The sequence below is a fragment of the Neofelis nebulosa genome, chromosome 6 (assembly GCF_028018385.1).
Source record: "Neofelis nebulosa isolate mNeoNeb1 chromosome 6, mNeoNeb1.pri, whole genome shotgun sequence".
Lineage (NCBI taxonomy): Eukaryota > Metazoa > Chordata > Mammalia > Carnivora > Felidae > Neofelis > Neofelis nebulosa.
In genome coordinates this window covers 58,385,665-58,413,290 of record NC_080787.1, presented here as the reverse complement: position 1 = coordinate 58,413,290, position 27,626 = coordinate 58,385,665, and the positions used below count along the sequence as shown (strand labels likewise).

The 27,626-nt window shown below is 38.2% G+C and overlaps 1 protein-coding gene across 2 annotated transcripts in view; it reads right to left on the bottom strand.

Annotated features, from left to right (window-relative positions):
• Positions 1 to 27,626, bottom strand: part of PRIM2 (DNA primase subunit 2) — a 350,622-nt gene that overhangs the window by 42,336 nt on the left and 280,660 nt on the right. For both annotated transcript variants that reach the window (XM_058734337.1, XM_058734336.1), the window contains exon 12: positions 25,943 to 26,025. In XM_058734337.1, the coding sequence (XP_058590320.1) occupies positions 25,943 to 26,025 (83 nt within the window). The remainder of the gene's footprint in view (positions 1 to 25,942; positions 26,026 to 27,626) is intronic.

Sequence of the window (27,626 nt, the reverse complement as noted above, 5' to 3'; positions counted from 1 at the left end):
AAGAAAATAACTAAAAACAGATATACAGAGAAAAGAGAAATTGAAACAGTACACTACAAAAATATTAATTGCAAAAGAAGGCAGTAATGGAGGTATTGAGGCACAAAAAAGTATGAGATATACAGGGAAGAGAGAAAAATTATGAAAGTGAATCCTTTCCTACCAGTAATCATTTTATTTATTATTTTTTAATTTGTTTTAATATGGGAAAATTATTGTCAAATTGGTTTCCATACAACACCCAGTGCTCATCCCAAAAGATGCCCTCTTTAATGCCCATCACCTACCCTCTCCTCCCTCCCACCCCCCATCAACCCTCAGTTTGTTCTCAGTTTTTAAGAGTCTCTTATGCTTTGGCTCTCTCCCACTCTAACCTCTTTTTTTTTTTTTTCCTTCCCCTCCCCCATGGTCTTCTGTTAAGTTACTCAGGATCCACATAAGAGTGAAAACATATGGTATCTGTCTTTCTTTGTCTGACTTATTTCATTTAGCATCACACTCTCCAGTTCCATCCACGTTACTACAAAGGGCCATATTTCATTCTTTCTCATTGCCACGTAGTACTCCATTGTGTATATAAACCACAATTTCTTTATCCATTCATCAGTTGATGGACATTTAGGCTCTTTCCACAATTTGGCTATTGTTGAGAGTGCTGCTATAAACATTGGGGTACAAGTGCCCCTATGCATCAGTACTCCTGTATCCCCTGGGTAAACTCCTAGCAGTGCTACTGCTGGGTCATAGGGTAGGTCTATTTTTAATTTTTTGAGGAACCTCCACAGTTTTCCAGAGTGGCTGCACCAATTTGCATTCCCACCAACAGTGCAAGAGGGTTCCCGTTTCTCCACATCCACTCCAGCATCTATAGTCTCCTGATTTGTTCATTTTGGCCACTCTGACTGGCGTGAGGTGATATCTGAGCGTGGTTTTGACTTGTATTTCCCTGATGAGCAGCGACGTTGAGCATCTTTTCATGTGCCTGTTGGCCATCTGGATGTCTTCTTTAGAGACGTGTCTATTCATGTTTTCTGCCCATTTCTTCACCGGATTATGTTTTTTGGGTGTGGAGTTTGGTGAGCTCTTTATAGATTTTGGATACTAGCCCTCTGTCTGATATGTCATTTGCAAATATCTTTTCCCATTTCGTTGGTTGCCTTTTAGTTTTGTTGGTTGTTTCCTTTGCTGTGCAGAAACTTTTTATCTTCATGAGGTCCCAATAGTTCATTTTTGCTTTTAATTCCCTTGCCTTTGGGGATGTGTCGAGTAAGAGATTGCTACGGCTGATGTCAGAGAGGTCTTTTCCTGTTTTCTCCTCTAGGGTTTTGATGGTTTCCTGTCTCACATTCAGGTCCTTTATCCATTTTGAGTTTATTTTTATGAATGGTGTAAGAAAGTGGTCTAGTTTGAATCTTATGCAGGTTGCTGTCCAGTTCTCCCAACACCATTTGTTAAAGAGACTGTCTTTTTTCCATTGGATATTCTTTCTTGCTTTGTCAAAGATTAGTTGGCCATACGTTTGTGGGTCTAGTTCTGGGGTTTCTATTCTATTCCATTAGTCTATGTGTCTGTTTTTGTGCCAATACCATGCTGTCTTGATGATTACAGCTTTTCAGTAAGAGGCTAAAGTCTGGGATTGTGATGCCTCCTGCTTTGGTCTTCTTCTTCAAAATTACTTTGGCTATCTGGGGTCTTTTGTGGTTCCATATGGATTTTAGGATTGCTTGTTTTAGCTTCAAGAAGAATGCTGGTGCAATTTTGATTGGGACTGCAATGAATGTGTAGATAGCTTTGGGTAGTATTGACATTTTGACAATATTTATTCTTCCAACCCATGAGCATGGAATGTTTTTCAATTTCTTTATATCTTCTTCAATTTCCTTCATAAGCTTTCTAAAGTTTTCAGCATACAGATCTTTTACATCTTTGGTTAGATTTATTCCTAGGTATTTTATGCTTCTTGGTGCAATTGTGAATGGGATCAGTTTCTTTGTCTTTCTGTGGCTTCATTGTTAGTGTATAAGAATGCAACTGATTTCTGTACATTGATTTTGTATCCTGCAACTTTGCTGAATTCATGTATCAGTTCTAGCAGATTCTTGGTGGAGTGTATCGGGTTCTCCATGTATAATATCATGTCATCTTCAAAAAGTGAAAGCTGGACTTCATCTTTGCCAATTTTGATGCCTTTGATTTTCTCTTGTTGTCTGATTGCTGATGCTAGCACATCCAACACTATGTTCAACAGCGGTGAGAGTGGACATCCCTGTCGTGTTCTTGATCTCAGGGGGAAAGCTCTCAGTTTTTCCCCATTGAGGATGATGTTAGCTGTGGGCTTTTCATAAATGGCTTTTATGATGTTTAAGTATGTTCCTTCTATCCTGACTTTCTCGAGGGTTTTTATTAAGAAAGGATGCTGAATTTTGTCAAATGCTTTTTCTGCATTGACAGGATCATATGGTTCTTATCTTTTCTTTTATTAATGTGATGTATCACATTGATTGATTTGCGAATGTTGAACCAGCCCTGCATCCCAGGAATGAATCCCACTTGATCATGGTGAATAATTCATTTTATAAGCTGTTGAATTTGACTTGCTAGTATCTTATTGAGAATTTTTGCATCCATATTCATCAGGGATACTGACCTGTAGTTCTCTTTTTTTGTTGGATCTCTGTCTGGTTTAGGAATCAAAGTAATACTGGCTTCATAGAATGAGTCTGGAAGTTTTCCTTCCCTTTCTATTTTTTGGAACAGCTTGAAAAGGATAGGTATTATCTCTGCTTTAAATGTGTGGTAGAATTCCCCTGGGAAGCCATCTGGTCCTGGACTCTTCTTTGTTGGGAGATTTTTGATGACTGATTCAATTTCTTCGCTGGTTATGGGTCTGTTCAAGCTTTCTATTTCCTCCTGATTGAGTTTTGGAAGTGTGTGGGTGTTTAGGAATTTGTCCATTTCTTCCAGGTTGTCCAGTTTGTTGGCATATAATTTTTCATAGTATTCCCTGATAATTGCTTGTATTTCTGAGGGATTGGTTGTACTAATTCCATTTTCATTCATGATTTTATCTATTTGGGTCATCTCCCTTTTCTTTTTGAGAAGCCTGGCTAGAGGTTTATCAATTGTTTATTTTTTCAAAAAACCAACTCTGTTTCATTGATCTGCCCTACAGTTTTTTTAATTCTATATTGTTTATTTCTGCTCTGATCTTTATTATTTCTCTTCTTCTGCTGGATTTGGGGTGTCTTTGCTGCTCTGCTTCTATTTCCTTTAGGTGTGCTGTTAGATTTTGTATTTGGGATTTTTCTTGTTTCTGGAGATAGGCCTGGATTGCAATGTATTTTCCTCTCAGGACTGCCTTCGCTGCGTCCCAAAGCTTTTGGATTGTTGTATTTTCATTTTCGTTTGTTTCCATATATTTTTTAATTTCTTCTCTAATTGCCTGGTTGACCCACTCATTCTTTAGTAGGGTGTTCTTTAACCTCCATGCTTTTGGAGGTTTTCCAGACTTTTTCCTGTGGTTGATTTCAAGCTTCATAGCATTGTCGTCTGAAAGTGTGCATGGTATGATTTCAATTCTTGTATACTTATGAAGGGCTGTTTTGTGACCCAGTATGGATCTATCTTGGAGAATGCTCCATGTGCACTTGAGAAGAAAGTATATTCTGTTGCTTTGGGATGCAGAGTTCTAAATATATCTGTCAAGTCCATCTGATCCAATGTATCATTCAGGGCCCTTGTTTCTTTATTGACCATGTGTCTGGATGATCTATCCATTGTTGTAAGTGGGGTACTAAAGTCCCCTGCAATTACCACATTCTTATCAATAAGGTTGATTATGTTTGTGAGTAATTGTTTTATATATTTGGGGGCTCCCGTATTTGGTGCATAGACATTTATAATTGTTAGTTCTTGATGGATAGACCCTGTAATTATGATATAATGCCCTTCTTCACCTCTTGTTACAGCCTTTAATTTAAAGTCCAGTTTGTCTGATATAAGTATGGCTACTCCAGCTTTCTTTTGACTTCCAGTGGCATGATAAATAGTTCTCCCTCCCCTCACTTTCAATCTGAAAGTGTCCTCAGGTCTAAAATGAGTCTCTTGTAGACAGCAGATAGATGGGTCTTGTTTTTTTATCCATTCTGATACCCTATGTCTTTTGGTTGGCACATTTAGCCCATTTACATTCAGTGTTATTATAGAAAGATATGGGTTTAGAGTCATCGTGATGTCCGTAGGTTTCATGCTTGTAGCGATGTCTCTGGTACTTTGTCTCACAGGATCCCCCTTAGGATCTCTTGTAGGGCTGGTTTAGTGGTGACGAATTCCATCAGTTTTTGTTTGTTTGGGAAGACCTTCATCTCTCCTTCTATTCTAAATGACAGATTTGCTGGATAGAGGATTCTTGGCTGCATATTTTTTTCTGTTCATCACATTGAAGATCTCCTGCCATTCCTTTCTGGCCTGCCAAGTTTCAGTAGAGATCCGTCACGAGTCTTATTGGTGTCACTTTATATGTTAGAGCACGTTTATCCCTAGCTGCTTTCAGAATTTTCTCTTTATCCTTGTATTTTGCCAGTTTCACTATGATATGTCATGCAGAAGATCGATTCAAGTTACGTCTGAAGGGAGTTCTCTGTGACTCTTGGATTTCAATGCATTTTTCCTTCCCCAGATCAGGGAAGTTCTCAGATATTATTTCTTCAAGTACACCTGCCACACCTTTCCCTCTCTCCTCTTCCTCTGGAATACCAATTATGTGTAGATTATTTCTCTTTAGTGCATCACTTAGTTCTCTAATTTTCCCCTCATACTCCTGGATATTTTTTACCTCTTTTTCTCAGCTTCTTCTTTTCCCATAATCTTATCTTCTAGTTCACCTATTCTCTCCTCTGCCTCTTAAATCTGAGCTGTGGTCGTCTCCATTTTATTTTGTAGCTCATTAATAGCAGTTTTTAGCTCCTCCTGGCTGTTCCTTAGTCCCTTGATCTCTGTAGCAAGAGATTCTCTGCTGTTCTTTATACTGTTTTCAAGCCCAGAGATTAATTTTATGACTATTATTCTAAATTCACTTTCTGTTATATTGTTTAAATAGTTTTTGATCAGTTCGGTAGCTGTCGTTATTTCCTGGAGGTTTTTTTGAGGGGAATTCTTCCATTTCGTCATTTTGGATAGTCCCTGGAGTGGTGTGGAACTGTGGGGCACTTCCCCCGTGCTGTCTTGAATAACTGGCGTTGGTGGGCGGGCCGCAGTCAGACCTGATGTCTGCCCCAGCCCACCGCTGGAGCCACAGTCAGACTGGTGTGTACCTTCTCTTCCCCTCTCCTAGGGGCAGGATTCACTGTGGGGTGGCGTGGCCCGTCTGGGCTACTTGCACACTGCCAGGCTTGTGGTGCTGAGGAAATGGCGTATTAGCTGGGGTGGATCGGCAAGGTGCACGGGGGCAGGGGGGGCAGGAGGGGCAGACTCAGCTCACTTTGCCTTCAGTGGTCCTTTTCGGGAGGGGCCCTGTGGCACCGGGAGGGAGGCAGACCTGTCGGAAGGATGGATCCATAGAAGCACTGCATTGGGTGTTTGCGCCGTGCAAGCAAGTTCCCTGGCAGGAACTGGTTCCCTTTGGGATTTTGGCTGGGGGATGGGTGAGGGAGATGGCGCTGGTGAGCACCTTTGTTTCCGCCAAGCTGAGCTCTGTCGTCCAGGGCTCAACAACTCTCCCTCCCATTGTCCTCCAGCCCTCCCGTTCTCCGAGCAGTGTTGTTAGCTTATAACCCTCCAGATGTCAAGTCCCGCTTACTGTCGCAACACCCTCCATCAGGCCCCTCCACTTTTGCAAGCCAGACTCGGGAGCTCTGCTTGGCCGGTGGGCTGCCCCTCCGCCCCGGCTCCCTCCTGGCTCCCTCCTGCCAATCCGTGTAGCGCGCACCGCCTCTCTGCCCTTCCTACCCTATTCCGTGGGCCTCTCGTCTACACTTGGCTGCGGAGAATCCGTTCTGCTAGTCTTCTGGCGGTTTTCTGGGTTATTCAGGCAGGTGTGGGTGGAGTCTAAGTGATCAGCAGGACGGTGAGTCCAGCGTCCTCCTACGCCGCCATCTTCAAGCTGTAAGCCCCCCTCAGTAATAGTTTTAAATGTAAATTAAACTCTCCAATCTCAGAAATTGGATAAAATAAAACTAGATGCTCTCTAGGAAAGATTCAGTTTACATCTGAAGACAAAGATAGATTCGAAGTGAAAGGATAGGAAAAGATAATCCATGTAAATAGTAACCAAAAAAGACCTGGAATGGTTTTATCAACCTCAGGCCAAATAGATTTTAGGTCAAAAATTGTTACAAGAGGCCAAAAAGAGCATATTATATACTGATAAAAGGGTCAAGCCATTAAAAAGATGTAATAATTACAAACATATACACATCAAAAAAGAGACACAAAACATACATGAAGCAAAAACTAGAAGACTTGAAGGTAGAAATAGTTCTAAAATAATAGTTGTAAACGTTATTATCCCACCCTGACTGATGGGTAGAACAACTACACAGAAGATCTGCAAGGAAATGAAATTTAACTCTATAACCAAGTAGACATAATAAGCACATACAGAACACTCTATCCAAAACAGAATACATTTCTTCTCAAATGCATATGGAAGGAACACTCTCCAGAATAGACCATATGTTATGTGACAAAACAAGTACTAATAATAAATTTTACAATACTGGAATTATATAAAATACCTTCTCTACCACAAAGAGATGAAATGAGAAACTTATAACCAAAGGAAAACTGGAACAGTAAATCAAAGGAAAGGAAATTAAACAACACATTTGTAAACAATTAATGGACCAAGGCAGAAAAAAAATCACAAGGAAAACTGTAAAATACTTTGAGACAAATGAAAACAAAAATACACCACCACCAAGCCATGTAGAATATCAGAAAAGCAGTTCTCAAAGAAAAATTTCTAGCTGTGAACACTTAAAAAAGAAGAAAGATCTCAATCAATAACCTAATTTTATGCTTTTAGTAAATGGAAAAAGAAGAGCAAACTAAACCCAAAACGAAGAGAAGGAAGGAAATAAAGATCAGATTGAGGGTGCCTAGGTGGCTCAGTTGGTTAAGCGTCCAACTTTGGCTCAGGTCATGACAGCTCAGAGTCTGGAGCCTGCTTTGGATTCTGTGTCTCCCTCGCTCTCTGCCCCTTCCCTGCTCACACTCTGTCTCTCTCTCAAAAATAAACATTGAAAAAAATCTTTTAAAAAAAATGATAAGTGAAGATAAACAATAGAGAACAGAAATGCAAAAGAGAAAATTTTTTTAAAAAGTTGGTTCTTTGGAAGGATCAATAAAATTGGTAACGCTTTAGCTAGATTAAGTAAAAAAAATCAGGGATGCCTGGGTGGCTCCTTAGTCGGTTAAATGTCCAACTGTTGATTTTGGCTCAGATCATGATATAATGGTTTATGCGATCAAGCCTCTGTTACGCTCCGTGCTGGGTGTGGAGCCTGCTTAAGATTCTCTCTCTCTTTCTCTCTCTCTCTCTCTCTCTCTCTCTCTCTCAGGAAAAAAAAAAAAAAAAAAAAAAAGGAAATCAAAGACTAAAATTACGAAAATCAGAAATGAAAGTAGGGACATTACTACTGAGTTCCCTAAAATGAAAAGGATTATAAAGGAATTCTAGGTATAACTGTACATCAACCAATTAAATAACCTAGATGAAAAGGATAAATTCCTAGAAACACATAAATGTCCAAAACTGAGTCAAGAACATGTAGGAAATCTGAAGAAACCTATGACAGACAAAGAGTTTGAATCATTATTTAAAAAAACCTCTCAACAAAGAAAAGCCCAGTACCAGAGGGCTTCACTGGTCAATTCCACTAAACATTTAGAAAAGAATTTACACCAATCCTTTTCAAACTCTTCCAAAAATAGAAGAGGAGTCAACATTTTCTAACTCATTCTCTGAGATCAGCTTTACCCTGATAGCGAGGCCAAAGACATCATAAGAAAACTGCAAACAATATCCCTAATGAATACAGATGCAAAAATTTCAACAGAATACCAGCAAACTAAATCCAGAAACACATTGAAAGTATTATTAAAAACTGAGAACAAACTGAGGGTTGATGGGGGGTGGGAGGGAGGGGAGGGTGGGTGATGGGTATTGAGGAGGGCACCTTTTGGGATGAGCACTGGGTGTTGTATGGAAACCAATTTGACAGTAAATTTCATATATTAAAAAATAAAAATAAAAAAAAAATGTAAAAAAAAAAAAAAAAAAAAAAAAAAAAAAAAAAAAAAGAAAGTATTATAAACCATGTCCAAATCGGATTTATCCTAGTAATGCCAAGGTGGTTCAACATATGAATACCCATCAATGTAATAAATCACATTAACAAAATGAAGGACCAAAACCCCATGATCATTTCAATTGATGCTGAAAAAGCTTCTAACAACATCTAACACTTTTTCATGATTAAATACACATATATACACGTATCAACTAGGAATAGAAGAAAACTTCCTTAACATAAAAGGACACTTATGAAAAGCCTATAGGTAACCTCATAATCATGGTGAAATTTTGAAAGCCTTCCCCAGATCAAGAAAAGACAAGGATGCCCACTTTCACTGCTGCTATTCAACATGGTACTGCAAGTTCTAGTCAGAGTAATTAGGCAAGAAATAAATGGGATCCAAATGGAAACAAAAAGGTAAAACTATAACCTCTTCACAGATGCCATGATTCTACATGCAGAAAAATCCTTAAAGAATCAAATTAAAATTGAAAAAAAACCTACTAGAACTAATAAGTGAATTCAGCAGAGCTGCAGGATACAACATAAAGAAATCAGTTGTATTTTTAGTACAAGCAATGAACAATCAGAAAATGGAAATTCCACTTACAATAGCATTCACAAGAATGAAATATCTAGCAATAAACTTAGCCAAGGAAGTGAAAGACATGTGTACTGAAAACTACAAAACAATGCTGAAAGTCATTAAAGACCTAAATAAACGGAAAGAAATCCCTCATTCATGGATTGAAAAATAATATTGTTAACATATCAATTCTATCCAAAGCTATCTATAGATTGAAAGCAATCTCTATGAAAGTTCCAAAGGCACAAATGGAGAAGACAATCTTCAAATTCATATGGAATTGCAAGGGACTCTAAATAGCCAAAATAATATTGAGTAAGAACAAAAACGCCAGAGGATTCAAAGTTTCTGATTTCAAAACTTACTACAAAGCTACATTAATCAAAAACGTGTCATACTGGCAAAGAGACAGACATACAGACCAATGCTACAAAATTGAGAGCCCAGAAATAAATCCATATAAACCCAATCCATGTCCAATTGAGTTCTGACAAGGGTGTAAGACCATTATAATGGGGGAATAGTCTTTTCCATAAGTAGTGCAGGGACAACTGGGTATCCACATGAAAAATAAAGTTGGACCCTTAGGCTATTATCACATGCAAAAATTGAATCAAATGGATTAATGGCCTAGATGTAAGAGCTAAAACTGTAAGATTTGTAACCAGAAAATATAGGTGTCAATGTAACACTGAATTTGGCAATGGACTTTCAGACATGACATCAAATCTACAAGTAATGGGGGTGTCTTGGTGGCTTGTCAGCTAAGCATCTGACTCTAGATTTTGGCTCAGGTCATCATCTCACAGTTTATGGGATTGAGCCCCTCATCAGGCTCTGTGCTGTCAGCTTGGGATTCTCCCCCACACTCTCTCTCAAAATAAACAAATAAACATAAAAAAACAAAAAAACAAAACCAAAAACACCAAACTACATGCAACAACAACAGAAGCAACAAAACCATACCGGATTTTCATTAAAATCATCAAGTCTTGTCCATCAAAAGACATTATTAAAAAAGTGTTGATCAAACAACCTAAAAGATGGGAGTAAATATTTGAACCCTGTTATAGAGTGAATGTTTTTGCCCCCCTCCCAAATGCATATGTTTAAATCTTAACCTCCAATGTGATGGTATTAGGAGATGAGGCCTTTGGTAGGTGATTACTGCCCTTATAAAAGATACCCCAGAGAGCTCCTTCCCACTTCTGCTGTTTGAGGACACCATGAGAAGACGACCATCTATGAACCAGGAAAGCAGGGCCTCACCAGACACTGAATCTGTTGGCACCTTGATCTTGGAATTCCCAGGCTCCAGAACAGTGAGAAATCAATTTCTGTTGTTTATAAGCCATCTAGCCTACAGTGATTTGTTTTAACAGCAGCCCAAATGGACTAAGGCAGGAATCATATATCTGATAAGGGTCTAGAATCCAAGATATATAAAGAACTCTTAAACTCAATAATAAAAAGATAACTGAATTTAAAAATAGGCAAAAGACTTGAATAGACATTTCTCTAAAAAACATATACAAATGGCCAACAAGCACATGAAAAATACTCTAATTTATTAGTCATCAGGAAAATGTTAAATAAAAACACGATGAGGTACCACTTCTCACCTATTAGGACTGGGTTATGGACTGAACTGTGTGTCTCCTCCACAAAAGATATGCTGAAATCCCAATCCCCACCACCTCAGAATGTGACCGACAGAGAAAGGGTCTTTACAGATGTAATCAGATTAAAATGAAGTCATAAGGGTGAGTCCTAATCCATTATGCCTGGTATCCCTATAAAAAGAGGAAACAAAGAACTCACAGAGGGAAGATGATGTGAAAACATATAGTAAGAACATCATGTGAAAATGCAGGCAGGCAGTGACTGGAGAGATGTGTCTTTAAGCCAGAGACTGCCAACAAACCACCAGAGACGAGCAGAGAGGCCTGGAATAGCTACTCCCTCAAGGCTCTCAGAAGGAACCAAACCTGCCAAAGCCTGGATGTTGGCCTTCTGGCCTCTAGGACTGTGAGACAATGATTTTTTTTTTTTAAATCCACCCAATTTACCACCCAATTTATGGTACTTTGTTAAGCAGTCCTAGAAAACTAACATAGACAGCTATAATTATTTTTTAAAAGGGAAAGTAACTGTTGGCAAGGAAGCAGAGAAATCAGAACCTTCATAACATTGCTGGTGGGAATGTAAAACGATCCAGTCTCTGTGGAAAACCTCTTAACAATATCTCTTCAAGTTACACAGAATCACCTTATGACCCAGCAGTTCTACTTTTAGGTTTATCTCCCAAAGAACTCAAAGTAGGTACTCAAATACCTATGAACGTATATGAACGTTCATAGCAGCTTTATTATACTATACAACCAAAAGGCAGAAACAACTTAATGTCTATCAATGGATGAATGGATAAATATGGTATAGACATGCACTGGAATATTATTTAGCCATAAAAGGAGGAAAGTATTGATACATGCCACAACATGAACCTCAAAAATACACTATATGAAAGAAGCCAGATACAAAAGTCACATATCATGTGATTCCGTTTACATGAAAAACCCAGAATAGGCAAATCCACAGAGACCACTGGTTGCCAGGTGCTGGGGAGTGATTAATGAATAGAGTGTACTTTGGGGACGATAAAATGTTTGGAACGTGACAGAGGTGGTAGTTGCACAACATTGTGAATATACTAAGTGCACTGAATTGTATACTTTAAAATTATTAATGTTTATATTATGTGGATTTCACCTCAATAAAAAAAGTAACCAGGACTTTTGAAACGCTGTTACTTTCTACAATTTATACTTCATGAGTTATTCTTTATTCTCATCTTTGTTTCTTATTATTTGCCAGTGTTTAAATAATGCGTTAACCACATACACAAATTTAGGTACATAAAAATTCACTTCACATTAATGACCTTCCCTGAAAGAAACCAAAGAGAATCTCAACTGGATTTAAAGTAAAAAAAAAAAAAAAAAAAGAATAAATAAATAAATAAGAAAAGAAAAATACTATACAGAAACAGAACAATGCAGTGGAGGCAGGATGAGCTTCAGGGCTAGGTGAGGTATAAATCCTGCTCTTCTTGTATATTAGCTCTATGGTTTTGAGCAGTCTTTTATCTTTTCCAAACCTCAGCTTTCTTTTCTAGGAAAGGATACTACTCTGGCAAAATCAAACAAGATACAGTTTACTTGTGTAAAGCCCCTATCATAGTGTTAGACACAAAGAAGGCCAAAATATAAAAATAAAGTACTGTAGCTACAAATTGTACTGTGGCCAGTGACAAATCAGGCACAGAAGTCATTACTATATAATAATTAAAAAACCACTAAGTAGTAAAAGAACTCCTAGATTATAACAAAAGATGTTAACTCAATTGTGGCATGTATTACAATGAACTACTACCTTTAGGTTAGCCTGTAGGCAGCAATTATTGTTTATTGATTCAGCTCTGTGAGAATTAAAGATATGCCATATGTGTTTTAGTATAGTAAAAAGACACTTTCCCCATTAAAATAGGATATAGCACACTATTATGGACACCAGTAAAAAAATATGAACATTTCATGTGTACCTTACCACAATAGAAAAAGAATATTTTCAGGAAAATAAAAGCATTTAAGATCAAAGACTTTATTCTCAATAGTTTGAATGCATATTCTTAAAATTTCTATATTTCGAAATATTAGTGTTTCATCATGAAACTGTAGTTTCTTTTTAAGCAAAATGAAAACTAAAATGCCAAAAACTCAGTAAGTTATCTAAATTAGGCAATAACTATGGATAGATATGGTTAACTGAACAAACTAACGAAGAATTGAAAGGATTATTACCTTGCTGGAAATTTTTAAAAGAAACATTATGGAAGGAAATTGACAATAAAATGCATACCGATACTTTAAGGAGAAAAAGGGAAAGTGTCAATAGAAAAATGGCTGGCACAGCTTGTAGACTTATATATTACTTATTCACTTGATCACCTGCTATGTACTACTGAGAGATAATTTTCCAGGGGTCTCAAATTTCTGGACATTTTGCAAGCAGAGAAAACAATGGGTTTTGCTCCAGATCACTTTTCAAGGATGTGCATATAATGAACAGCTTTAGAAGATACAGTACCTTCCACTGAATGAAAGAGGAGACATGCTACTACTGTCCACTGTAAAAGATTCAGATTCCCTACACTCAGGATTTTTCTCTTCCAACATAACCCATGGTAAATGCCAGTGGTACCTGGCCTTCTTCATGTCGCTCTCTGGGAATGGTGCAAGAAAATGCTGATATACTACAACTACTGCTACAACTTTCATGCCTTCTGCCATCACCCATGAACTAAGTAACTAAGTGGGGCAAAATCTCAGACCTTTCACAATTCTTTTTTTTTCCCCCCCAATGTTTATTTATTTTTGAGAGACACAGAGCATGAGCAGGGGAGGGGCAGAGAGAGAGAGAGAGAGAGAGAGAGAGAGAGAGAGAGAGAGACACACAGAATCCGAAGCAGGCTCCAGGCTCTGAGCTGTCAGCACAGAGCCCAACACGGGGCTTGAACCCACAAACCGTGAGATCATGACTTGAGCTGAAGTTAGACGGTTAACTGACTGAGCCAATCAAGGAACCCCTAGACGTTTCACAGTTTTTAACCATGGACGAGATACTGTGGGAGGTCTGTAAGGACAGAGGGATAAATGTTAAAATCTCACACCCGAAGATGTCACAGTCATCTATTACCACTTCTTTTGTCATCTATCCATGAGGCACATTATCACTTAACTTAAACTTCATATTTAACATGAAACTTTTTTTTTAACCTTGAATCAAGTAACACATGTGGAACTGAAGAAAAAAAATTAAGTACACAGTATGGCTAATAATTAATGTCAACAGCTTCCACATCACATTTCTTTCCTGCCTGGTCTGCCCCCAAGAAGCAATTTCTAACCATTTCCATTTGGAGCTATAGTAACATCTTTGGAGAAGATGTTACCTACATAATTCTAAATTACATGCTGACACTTTGAGTTCTTTATTTAAAAGATGAATATTTGGCTTACTTATGCTATTTCCGTCTTTTTCAGTCAAAAAAATTTAATGTATAATTTTCATGCAATTAAATATACCCCTTTCAGTGCATAGTTTTGTAAAAGTGGACAAACTCAGTCATGCTATCCCACTACAATCAAGACAAAACATTTCCATCACCCAAAAGTATTTCCTTATCTGTTTCTAACTAATACCTGGGCCCTGCTCCCAGCAATCTCTGTTTTCTGTACCTATAGATTTCTTTTTCAGAATATAACATAAAAGGAATCACATAGTATGGCTTCTTTCACTTAGCATGATATGTGCTATTGGGTCTACCAGTAGTTTGTTCTCTTTTTACTGCTGAGTAATATTCCATTGTATGACTATACCACAATCTGTTTATTCAGCCACACACTGAAGAACAACTGGGTTGTTACTAGTTTTGGCAAGTAGAATAAGCAACTACAAACATTTATATACAAGTTTTTGTGTGGACTTACACTTTTATCTCAAAGGTATAAATAGCAGTGGTAATAACTAGGTCATACAGTATAAGAAACTATCAAGCTGCTTTTCACAATGGCTCTACCACTGGATTTCCTCCAGCAGTGTTATCAAACTTTCAGTCATTCTATATCCTCACTAGCATTTGGAATTATCAATTTTTTAAATTTACTTGACATATAGTGTTCACTGTAATTTTAAACTGCATTTCCCTAATACCTGATAGTTTTTTTTCATGTGCTCATCTTCCATGGATTTGATACAATATCTGTTTAAACTTTTTATTCATTAAAAACGATTTTCTGGGGCACCTGGGTGGCTCAGTCGGTTAGGCATCCAACTTCAGCTCAGGTCATGATCTCATGGTTCGTGGGTTCAAGCCCTGTGTTGGGCTCTGTGCTGACAGCTCAGAGCCTGGAGCCTGCTTCAGATTCTGTTCTCCCTCTCTCTCTGCCCCTCCCCCGCTCATGTTCTGTTTCTGTCTCTCAAAAATGAATAAATTTTTAAAAAATAAAAATAAAAATTGAGTTTCTGATCACTGAGTTTTGAGAGTTCTTTATATCTTTTTTCAAATTTTAATTTAGAGACAGAGAGCACGAGCAGGGGAGATGGGCAAAGGAAAGAGGGAGCTCAGTGTGGAGCCCAATGTGGGACCCAATCCCATGACCCTCAGATCATGACCCAAGTCGAAATCAAGAGTTGGATCCTCAACTGACTGAACCACCCAGGTGCCCCAAGAGTTCTTTATATCTTTATACGTTCTGGATACAAATTATTTTTTGAAATGTGTGACTTACAAATATTTTCTTCCAGTCTATGGCTTATTTTATTCTCAATGTCTTTACAGAATAAAAGTTTTAAATTTGACAAAGTATGATCTCTCAATATTTTTCTTTCATTGAACATACCAAACCCAAGGTTGAGAGTTTACATTTTACATTTAGGACTATAATCCACTTCAATTTAATTTTTATATAAGATTTGAGGTATGTGTCCAGGTTCTATTTTTTGCATATGGACATTCAATTGTTCTACAACAACTTATTGAAAAGATTATCCTTTTCCTATTGAATTGGTTGCCCATTGGCTCAGTGCATTAAGCTGCTGACTCTTGATTTCGGCTCAGGTCATGATCTCACAGTTCATGGGTTTGAGTTCCACATCAGGCTCTGCACTGACACTATGGAGCCTGCTTAAGATTCTCTCTCTCCCTCTTTCTGTCCCTCCCCCACTCACTCTCTTTCTCAAAATAAAACTGAACTTAAAAAAAATCTGGTTGCCATTTACAGGGCACCTGGGTGGCTCAGCCTGTTAAGCTTCCGACCTTGGCTCAGGTCATTATCTCAGTGTTCAAGAGTTTGAGTGCTGTATCAGGCTCCACGCTCAAAGTGCAGAGCCTGCTTGGAATTCTCTCTTTCCCAATTGCATGCGCTCTCTCTCTCTCTCTCTCTCTCGCACTCTCTCTCTCTCTCTCAAATAATAAACAAACTTTAAAAAAATCAGTTGCCCATTTTTAAATATGTGGGTCTATTTCTGGACTTTTAATTTTTCCCAGTTTATCTCTATGTTTATCATTTCTCTAATATCACATTGTTTTGATTATAGCAGTTTTCGAATAAATCTTGAAATCATGTAGTAGGGGGACAGTTGAGAGATAAATGCAGGCTGCCCATTCTCTTTGGCTTTATTCTGTTGTTCAACTGCTGTTTTCTGAAGCTTGAGTATCAAGCTCATTCAAAAAGGGAGAAATGTGATCCTATGAATGTACTTTTTTTAAAAAGTAGGTGATGCCCCAGCAATAAATAGCACTACTAGGAATTTACCCAAAGGAGACAGGAGTGCTGATTCATAGGGGCACACATACCCCAATGTTTACAGCAGCACTATCAACAACAGCCAAATTATGCAAATAGTCCAAATGTCCATGAACTGATGAATGAATAAAGATGTGGTTTATATATACAATGGAATACTACTTGGCAATGAGAAAGAATGAAATCTTGCCATTTGCAACAATGTGGATGGAACTGGAGAGTATTATGTTAAATGAAATAAGTCAGGCAGAGAAAGACAGATATCATATGTTTTCACTCATATATGGAATTTGAGAAACTTAAGGACTATGGGGGAAGGAAAGGGGAAAAAATACTTTCAGACAGAGAGGGAGGCAAACCATAAGAGACTCTTAAAACCAGAGAACAAACTGAGAGTTGATGAGGGGGGTATGGGAGAGGGGGAAATGCATGATGGGCATTGAGGAAGGCACTTGTTGGGATGAGCACTGGGTGTCATATGTAAGTGATGAACCATGGGAATCTACTCCCGAAGCTAAGAGCACACTGTATACATTGTATGGTAGCTAACTTGACAATAAATTGCATTAAAAAAAAAAAAAAAAGTAGGTGATGCCATGTAAGTCACAATGATCTCTTTTCTGATCATCAAGATTCTGATTATTAGCATCTAGGTATTTTTTATAGTGGAAAGTATCTTTCTCAAGTAGTTCTCTGAAATAAGAGTAGCTACATTGAGTTTTACCTTACATACATTTTAATGTTTATCTTTACTTTTTTTCCAATATTTTCAAGTGCACTTGGAGTTTTTAAGATCTAATTTGCACTCATGCCAACCTGCAACTGAGCATTCATCAAAATGTTTTACATGGATTTTTCATTCATCAACTTTTTGCCCTTTAGAACACAGTCTCCCAGCTGCTTCATTCTACTGAGATCCACTCAAAAAAGACATCAATTGAAAGCAAAATATTATTTACAGCTTGCCCACATGCACTATACATCTGTGTTCATCTCAGATAAAAGGTTACCATGCAAGTCCAAAGGCTGATGTGGAAATTACTAGTCAGCTTCAACTCAGTAAAGGATCTGCTTAGAGACTGAGGGTAAATGGAGGAATGCAATGGAGTCAAAAGCAAAACATGTACAAACATAGTGTAGGAGTGCTGACCCTAGTGACTCCATCTTTGGCCCACCACCTTGTCCATGTCCACATGATGACCTCCCTAAGTGCTACATGTTTCAGGCCCCTTGGAGGTTAAAGTATTCCATGACAGAACACAGGAAGGATTGTTCTGGTCTTTCCTAAATCTGATTAGGTAACAATTAGAAATAACATAGTTTCTCCCCCTTCCTGACTCACAGATGGCCACACGAGTTCTGTTAAATGTTAGCTATCAATTAGGTAAGTGTACGTAGATCCTCTGACTGCACAACAGAGCCCTCCAGTGTCCCCTTACTCTATAAAATCATGGACTGAAGTCTGGACTCTGAGGAAAATAGCTGTTCAGCTGTCCAGATCACTGCCTGTTCAATCCTGTCAGTAAGTTACCCTGAAAAAAAAACGCTGTGTAAACTGAATGGAGTTGCCTCTTTAGTTTCTCGGTCTCAAACTGCCTTCTCAGTTTGGGGGATACTTTACTGTCCTTCCTCCTCTTTCCAACACATAGTTATTACTATTAAATAAAAATAGTGATATTCTCAATAGACACAGTTATTGCCTGTATTTTTAAAAAAGTGATTCTTTATGATGGCTAAAAAAGCCTTTAGTTAATTCTTTTTCTAGAATCCCTATCAAATTTACTGTCAACAGTTCCCAACCTTTCCTACATCCAGAACACCATTCTTAACCTCTACTCTAAGCTAATAACCAGACCTTTTCCTTTGCAAGTTAGAGTTAAGGCCTCTTAATCCACTCCACCAATTTCCCTTTGTTCTACACCTCTACATTTTCCTCTATATTCCCAAATGGGCAGAAAGATATGCCTTTTTCTGTCACTATCCTTTTGTGCAAGTATACAGACTCCTTTCTTCAAGATTTTCACAAGATTTTTTCTCACAAGATTTTCACTTGTGTCACTGAATTCCCATGTGGCTCTTTCTGCACCCCTCCAAGCACAACCTAGCATCCAACTCATACAAAAACTATGCCCACTTATTTCTCCAACATTTTTTTTTTAAAGCAGCTACCAAGTGCAAACTCACTGAATTACTATGAGAGATAAAGTTAAAAAAAAATCTAATCTTTGTTTCAGGAAACTTACAAGTTAGAGGGGAAGAGGAACAGTTAAATAATTATAATCTTGTGTAATAAGTTTAAGAGCAAAGGCATGTACAATATAGTCATAAAGGAAAGAAAAGTTAATTTTGCTTAATTCAAGAGGGATTATCTTTTTAAAAGTATTTTTATCAAGATTACCCTCAAGATACAAACAGGTTCAGATCTCCTCTAAACCATCACAAGATGTTTAAACTAGTATCACCCTGTCATCCCTTTCACCAGCACATTTCTTGAAAAGGCCACTTATATCACTATCTACAAATCCAATGTGCTGTCTATCATTCACTTACCTTCTAAGCAAATGTGTTCTGGCTTTCGATTTCTACCACGACAATGACACCTTTCACCAAATCGAAATTGGGTAACCCACTCAACACACCCAGTCACCACCTTTTCTCAGTCCCCCTCTCTCTGCTATGAAGGACACCTGTGGACCCTCTCCTCAAAATTCTTGGTGACTTGTATGATACTTCATTTCCCTAATGTATTCCCCCTTCTCTCCCTTTTTTGTTCAGTCTTTCCGATTCTGCTTCCCTCTGCTGACAAAAGGGAAGTGTTAGCCAAGCCTCCATTTTAAGACATGGTTTTTGACTCTCTACCCCCTCTCTCCATTACTTTGTTCTCCCTTTCTCCTCCAACCCACCACCCCCTGCCACCACACACACACAACACACAAAACTCATGATAATCACCCTCAAGTAAACTGGAGCTGAGAGAGGGGAAAAAACAAAACAAAACAAAACAGAACAAAACCCGTGGATTCAGAAGGCCTGGCTTTAATTCTGGTTCTGTCACTGACCTATTAGCTGTCACATCCTATGTGGCTCTATAAAAGTGAATAGCTTCCTAATGTCTCCTCAAACCCTACAGTTCTACATTTCTAACTGGGAAGAACCTCAAATTTCCACTTTTTTTTTTTCAACGTTTTTTATTTTATTTTTGGGACAGAGAGAGACAGAGCATGAACGGGGGAGGGGCAGAGAGAGAGGGAGACACAGAATTGGAAACAGGCTCCAGGCTCCGAGCCATCAGCCCAGAGCCTGACGCGGGGCTCGAACTCACGGACCGCGAGATCGTGACCTGGCTGAAGTCGGACGCTTAACCGACTGCGCCACCCAGGCGCCCCTCAAATTTCCACTTTTAACTTCTCTAATGAAGCACAAATCTACATTCTGTCTGCCATCTAAATATCCCACCTCTAAACCTAATCTCACAAACCTATTTACTTCTCTCGTCTATTAATGTTTACGTACTAGCACTTCCATTATCTTAAGCTTCAAATCCTAATAATCTATATACTTACTGCTTTTTATTCTTGCATTCTTTTTTTAAAATTTTTTTAATGTTTATTTATTTTTGAGAGAGAGACAGAGCACGAGTGGGGGAGGGGTAAGGAGAGGGAGACACAGAATCTGAAGCAGGATCCAGGCTCTGAGCTGTCAGCACAGAGCCCGATGTGGGGCTTGAACCCACATACCGTGAGATCATGACCTGAGCTGAAGTCGGACTCTTAACCAAATGAGCCACCCAAGCGCCCCTGCATTCTCTTCTTTTAATTCCCACTCCCCATTCTCCACTCCTGACCCAGGCATAATTCAAAGAGTAGATCTTCCAGAGGTTGGAAGGTGGCAGCGGAGTAGGAGGACCCTAGGCTCATCTTGTCCCATGACTATAACTAGATAACTATCAAATCATCTTAAATACCCCAGAAATTGACCTGAAGATGGAAAGAACAAACTCTACAACTAAACGTAGAGAAACAGTGGCCACTTCAGTGGAGAGGGAGCTGCAGTTGCCGTAGAAGGGCAAGAGACAGACTACCTCACAGGGCAGCTCAGGGGAAAAGGAATCACCAAAGCAATTGGCTTGGAAAGTGAGAGGGAATGAATTTCATAAATTCTTGCAACCAGTAGGGCTTAAAGCCTAGAGTTTTAAAGGTCAGCAGGCTTGGCTCTGGGAGAACTTGGAGGGCACTGGCACTGCTCTCTGAAAAAAGGCAGGGAAAACAGCCTAGGAACATACAGCCTGGAAACAACGATCTGAAGGGTGCCTAAGCACATAGTGGGGAGGTTATTTACTTATTTCAGAGCATAGCCCAGAGAGACAGTGTTCACAGAGAGATCCCTCTGGGAACAAAAGAAAATGCGGGTGCCATTTCCCTCCCCTGACCCTCAGCATAAGCACAGAGCCACCTATGGGAAGCCGTGCAGCACCAACATTTGCTACCTAACTTGCTTATATCAAGCCCTGCCCGCCCCCCCCCCCCCCACACACAATGGTGGAATCACCCTTTCCACTCACCTTGCCTCAGTCTCAGAGCTCAGATCCCCTTTTCCCAAGAAGACTAGCCCAAACACCTGTTCACACCACATCTCCTCACTTGGGAGTTTTGCAGAGCCTTGGTTCTGGTGACATTGGAAGTAGGTCTCATTTCATGCACAGACCACAACACATCTAGCTAAAATATGTCACCTTCAGGAAAGGGATGAAATGCTACTCACAAAAGGCAAAGAGAGCCTTTGCAGATAACTTGCCAGAAAGATTAGGCCAGGACAAAACAGCAGATTGCATGCAGTACACACTGGAGACACTCCCAGAAGCATCAGGCTGGGGGGAACAGGGATCACTACAAGGCAAGGAAGAACAGGACCACTTTTTCATAAGGGCATTACCCTCAAGAACAGGAGACATAGCTGACTTTCCAAACACAGAGAAAGAGGTACAGAGACTTAGTCAAAATGAGGAGACAAAGAAATGTATCCCAAATGAAGTAAAAGGACAAAGCCACACCCAAATACCTAAGTGAAACAGATATAAGTAACATAACTCATAGAGAATTTAAAATAATGGTAATAAGGATACTCAGTGGAAGACATGAATGAGACCCTTCACACAAAGATAAGAAATAACATAGCAGAGAAAAAGGGTATGATACACAAAATGAGAAACATGCTTAATGAACAGCAGGCTAGAAGCAGAGAAATTAATTAATGACCTAGAAGACAGTGATGGAAAGTAATCAAAATGAACAAGAGGAAAAAAAAGAATTCTGCAAAACAAGAATAGACGTAGGGAAGTCAGTGACTCCATCAAACATAGTAACATTTGTATTATAGGAGTCCCAGAAGAATAGAGAGAAAGGGGGCAGAAACTTTATTTCAAGAGATAATAGCTGAAAACTTTCTTAAAGTGGGGAAGGAAACAGATATCCAGATCTAAGAGTCAAAGAGTACTCTCATCAAAATCAACAAAAGCAGACTGACACCAAGATATATTGTAATGAAATAGCAAAATGTACTGATAAAGAAAAAAAAATTAAAAGCAGTAAGACAAAAGAAGGTAATAACTTCCAAGGGAAAATCCATAAGGCTAGCAGATTATTTTTAACAGAACCTTTCCAAGCCAGAGGGGAGTGGCATGATATATTCAAAGTGATGAATGGGAAAAACCGCAGCCAAAATACTCTATCCAGCAAAGCTATCATTTAGAATAGAAGGAGAGATAAAGAGTTTCCCAGACAAATAAAACCTAAAGTAGTTCATGGCCACTAAACCAGTCCTTCAAGAAATATTAAGGGGACATTTTGGAAAGGAGAGACCAGAAGTGACAATATAAAGGTAGGAAACCCAAAAGCAGAACAAATGAGTATTTCTATAAAAAATCAGTCAAGAAACTCGCAAAATAATAGAATATAAAATATAACAACAGTGGGGAGGAGAAGAGTAAAGACTAAAGAGTAAAACTTTCACTATTGGCAGATTACATGATACTGAATATAGAAATTTTGAGACTCCACCAAAAAACCCCTAGAATTGATAAAAGAATTAAGTAAAATCACAGGATAAAAAAAAAAATCAATGTACAGAAATCTACTGCATTTCTACACACCAATAATGAAGCAGCAGAAACAGAAATTATGAAAACAGTATCTTTTACAATTGTACCAAAAGTAAGGAGATATTTGGGAATAAACTGAACCAAAGAAGTGAAAGATCTGTTCTCTGAAAGCTCTAAGACACTGATGAAAGAAAGTGAAAATGACACAAAAACATGGAAAGACAAGCCATGCTCATGGACTGGAATAGCAAATACTGTTAAAATATCTTTACTGCAATCTACACATTTAATGCAATCCCTATCTAAATACCATCAGGATTTCTCATAGAACTAGAACAATCCTAAAATTTGTATGGAACCACGAAAGTCCCTGAATAGCCAAAGCAATCTTGAAAAAGCAAAGCAAAGCTGACAGCATTACAATTTCACACTTCAAGTTATATTACAGAGCTGTAATAATCAAAACAGTATGGTACTCACATAAAAATAGACACATAGATCAATGGAACAGAATAGGAAGCCCAGAAAAAAAAAAAAAAAACAACCTACAATTACATGGTCAGTTAATTTTTGATAAAGCAAGAAAGAATATCCAAAGGGAAAAAAGCAAATCTCTTCAACAAATGGTGCTGGGGAAAATCAGACAGCAACATGCAAAAAATGAAACTAAACCATTTTCTTACACCAAACACACACACACACACACACACACACAAAATCAAAGTGGAGTAAAACCTAAATGTAAGACCTGAAACCATAAAAATCCTAGAAGAGAACACAGGCAATAACCTCTTTGACATCAGTTGTAGCAACTTCTTTCTAGATGTCTCCTGAGGCAAGGGGAACAAAAGTAAAAATAACTACTAGGACCAAATAAAAAAAAAAAGCTTCTCAATTAAGCATCCGACTCTTGATTTTGGTTCAAGTCATGATCTCAGGGTTGTGAGACCAAGCCCTACATCAGGCTCAGCGCTGGGCATGAAGCCTGTTTAGGATTCTCTTTCCCCCTCTCTCTGCCCTTCCCCCACTTGCATGCACACTCACACGTGCACTCTCTCAAAATAAATAATAACAAAATGAAAAGTTTCTATATGATGAAGGAAATAATAAAATTAAAAGGCAAACTATAGAATGGGAATAGATATTTGCAATAACATATCCAATAAAGGGTTAGTATCTAAAATATATGAAGAACTTATAAAACTCAACACCCAAAGAACATATAATCCAATTAAAAATGGGCAGGGGTGCCTGGGTGACTTGGTTAAGCGTCTGACTTTGGCCTAGGTCATGATCTCACCATTCCTGAGTTTGAGCCCTGTGTCGGGCTCTGTGTGGACAGCTCAGAGCCTTTTTCAGATTCTGTGTCTCCCTCTCTCTCTGCCCCTCCCCTGCTCATGCCCTGTCTCTCTCAAAAATAAATTAAACAATGGGGAAAAAAAAAAAAAAAGGGCAGAAGACTTGAAGAGACACAGCTCCAAAAAAGACATACAGATGGCCAACAGACACATGAAAAGATGTTTACCTCATCACTTACCATCACGGAAATGCAAATCAAAACTACAATATCACCTCTCACCCATCAGAATGGCAAAAATCAACAACAAAAGAAACAACGTGTTGGTAAGGATATGGAGAAAAAGGAACCCTTGTGCACTGCTGTTGGGAATGCAAGTTGGTGCAGCCTCTGTGGAAAATAGTATGGAGGTTCCTCAAAATGTTAAAAAAAAAAAAGATCTACCTTATGATCCAGCAATCACACTACCGGGTATTTACCCACAGAATACAAACTATGAAGTCAAAAGCATAATTGCACCCCCATGTTTATAGGAGCATTATTTACAAGAGCCAAGATATGGAAACAGCCAAAGTGTCCATCAATGGATGGATGAATGGATAAAGAAGATGTGGTATATACACATATACAATGGAATATTACTCAACCACAAAAAAAAAAAAATGAAATCTTGCCATTTGCAACAACATGGATGGAGTATAGAGTATAATGCTACATGAAATAAGCCAGTCAGAGAAAGACAAATCCCATATGATTTCACTCATATGTGGAATTTAAGAAACAAAACAAATGAACAGAGAAAAAAGAGAGACAAAGCAAGAAACAGACTCTTAATTACAAAGAAAAAATTCATGGTTACTAGAGGGGAGGGGTGGATGAATGGTTTATTAAATAAGTGATGAGGATTAAGGGGTGTACTTGTTCTGATGAGCACAGGGTGATGTATGGAAGTGCTGAATCACTATATTGTACACCTGAAGCTAGTACTACACTCTATGTTAACTAACTGGAATTAAAATAAAAACTGGAAAAAATAAAACAAAACAAAAAAACAACGGAGTATCTCTTCCAGATAGTGTTCCTTGGCCTCCCCTATTTGGTTATATATAGGCCACCCTCTTCAGAAGATCTAAGACATTCTATGTGTACATCTCTCATAACACTTGGCATGTTTTCTTCCAGACTCTGGTTCTGTAGGAGCAGGATTTATACAATTCTTTGCATTTCAAAACAGCACTTTGACCACTGCCTTACCCAGAGAACCACAAAACTCTCAAGATCTGGAATAAGTTAAATTCAAAGTTTGGACATAGTAAAAAAGTAGAGTTTTGTACAGTAATTAAGAAAAAATAATTAAGGACTTATAATGATTTGAATGTCACAGCTCTAAAACATGTACTGTTCTTCTTAAACTAAGGAAGCAGATACTCCTCCTGAACTTCAAATCCCAAGTCAATTCAAAAGCACATAGAGATAGCAGCCTTTGCAATGTCACAATATTTTTTAAAGCACATTTACTAAATTACTCTTAAATATTTGGTTTTACATTTGAACATTTCTTTTTTTATCTCAATTATTTACCAAAGTATTTTTGATAGATTATTCAACCCTATGAACTACCATTAGAAGTGTAAATTTTTTTTTAATGTTTACTTAATTTTGAGAGAGAGACAGAGAACATGAGCAGGGAAGGGGCAGGGAGAGAGAAGGGAACAGAGAATCCGAAGCAGGCTCTGTGCTGAAAGCAGAGAGCCCGAAGTGGGGCTCGAACTCACGAACCAGGAGATCATGACCTGAGCTGAAGTCAAGCTTAACTGACTTAGTCACCCAGATGCCCTTAGAAGTATAGCTTTTACATGGTAAGAGTTGATGCCAATCAGAACATTAGCCACTATATTATATCTGCTTTAACCTATAAGCAGCACAGAAAATTTCCCAAAATAAAATATGATGCCATTACTTTTCAGCTTCGTTAATAACCTTCAATGTATTCCTCTAAAAATTTATTTTTTTTTAAATACTCCTAATTGAGAAAATAAAACAAACTGAGAGAAAAAAGGTTTCCAGCTTCCTTTCTTACCAAGAAAAATAAGACTGCAGCCTGGCAGATAGGAGAACTAGAATTTCCAAGGAATCTAAGCCAGGCAAGTCAAAGCTTTAGCTTACTTCATGCAGAAGACAGGATGTGTGGTGTGAGCCCTGACAAGCAGTACAAAGAGCCACTGCAAGAACAGTAAGTGAAACTCAGCGACTGTCTGACTCCTCATTACTGAGGATGTGCGGCAGCGTCTGACCTACCTGGCTTATCCCGTCGGGAGAGATCTTGTATGACTGCAACTTCTGCTTCAGCAGCTCTGGATCACTGTGACGGAATGGGCACCCTGACAACGAAAAACAAGCCAGCACACCAACAAGGTTATTTACCCGGGACTTAGTACAATACCACACTCGAGAGACTGTCTAAGCTCCCCTTAATTGTCTAACAGCTTATTAATAAAAAAGTTAATTGCCCATGGGTGCAACTGCTTTCCTCTCTTTATCTAAATGACGATTTAGTTGTACGGTTATCAGGACACTACAGGCTCAAGAGTTACATAAAACATTACAGCATTCTCAGGCAAAGTTGTCCATTCGCTAGGAAGAGGAAACAGTTTTAATTATGCTACTTGCTAACAAGTAGAGATAACCACAAGGTAGCTATAAAACAGTTTATCTAGAAACTTTATACAATCTCACATTTTGTCCTTATTTTTAAAAATTACATTAAAAGACTATGAGAAGATAATGTAAACAAAAAGAAAAATGTACAATCTCCAAAAAATATAAAAATCTCACATCATTTTCAGATGTAAATTTTATGTCTATTTCCCACAAAGTAAAATCCATACAAATTTAACAGGAACCACAGATGGGAATGAGACGGACAAATGAGAAAGTATTTCACAGAAAAATAACTTTTGTAGATACACGTCATCTCTGTATTATTTCATGAGTAACACAAAAATAATGATGAACTACTAAAGTATTTGCATAAATAAGAACACAGAAGAAATGAAATGTAAAAACTGTATTATAAGGACAAAATCTAGAAAATTTCATATATTTTTTTCAACGTTTTTTATTTATTTATTTATTTTTTTGGGGGGGACAGAGAGAGACAGAGCATGAACGGGGGAGGGGCAGAGAGAGAGGGAGACACAGAATCGGAAACAGGCTCCAGGCTCCGAGCCATCAGCCCAGAGCCTGACGCGGGGCTCGACCTCACGGACCGCGAGATCGTGACCTGGCTGAAGCCGGACGCTTAACCGACTGCGCCACACAGGCGCCCCTGAAAATTTCATATATTTTAATAAGAAACAGCGATATAAATGAAAATACTTATTTTAAAATTTAATTTTGGAAGGCAGATTACTTTTTTTTTTAAGTATACAGATGATGGATCTATAAGTTAATTAGAAACAATTATGCATTTTTAACGAAAGCAATGGGAAGTGGGTTATAGCAAAAACAGGAAAGGGCCTAGATGCCAAACAAACACGTTTACCAAAAATCTTAACTATAAAAAACATCCACTAACCCTATGGGCTCCTACAAATAATGAAAATTCACAAAATTCATAGTTTATACTTCATTCAGATTAAAACTGTAAACCTGTAGTACAAGGAAACATACTGAGCAGCTGTGTAACATGTGGCTAAGAGTCTGGAGCTGTAACACCTAGGTCTGAATCTCAGTTTCCCGCTTAGCAGGTGGGAGACCACAAGCAAATTCTTATCTTGTCGCTGACTGAGCTTCACTTTCTGTCCAGTGAAGGAAATAATCACTCACAGAACTCTTGTTGAAAACACAATATAAACCTTTTATATGCTCCTGGCATATAGTAAACACTCAACATGTATACGCTGTCGTTATTATTCTCAAAAATAAAAATAAAAATAAAAATCTGATAATGAAACTGCAAAAGATACCAATAAGAAAGAAA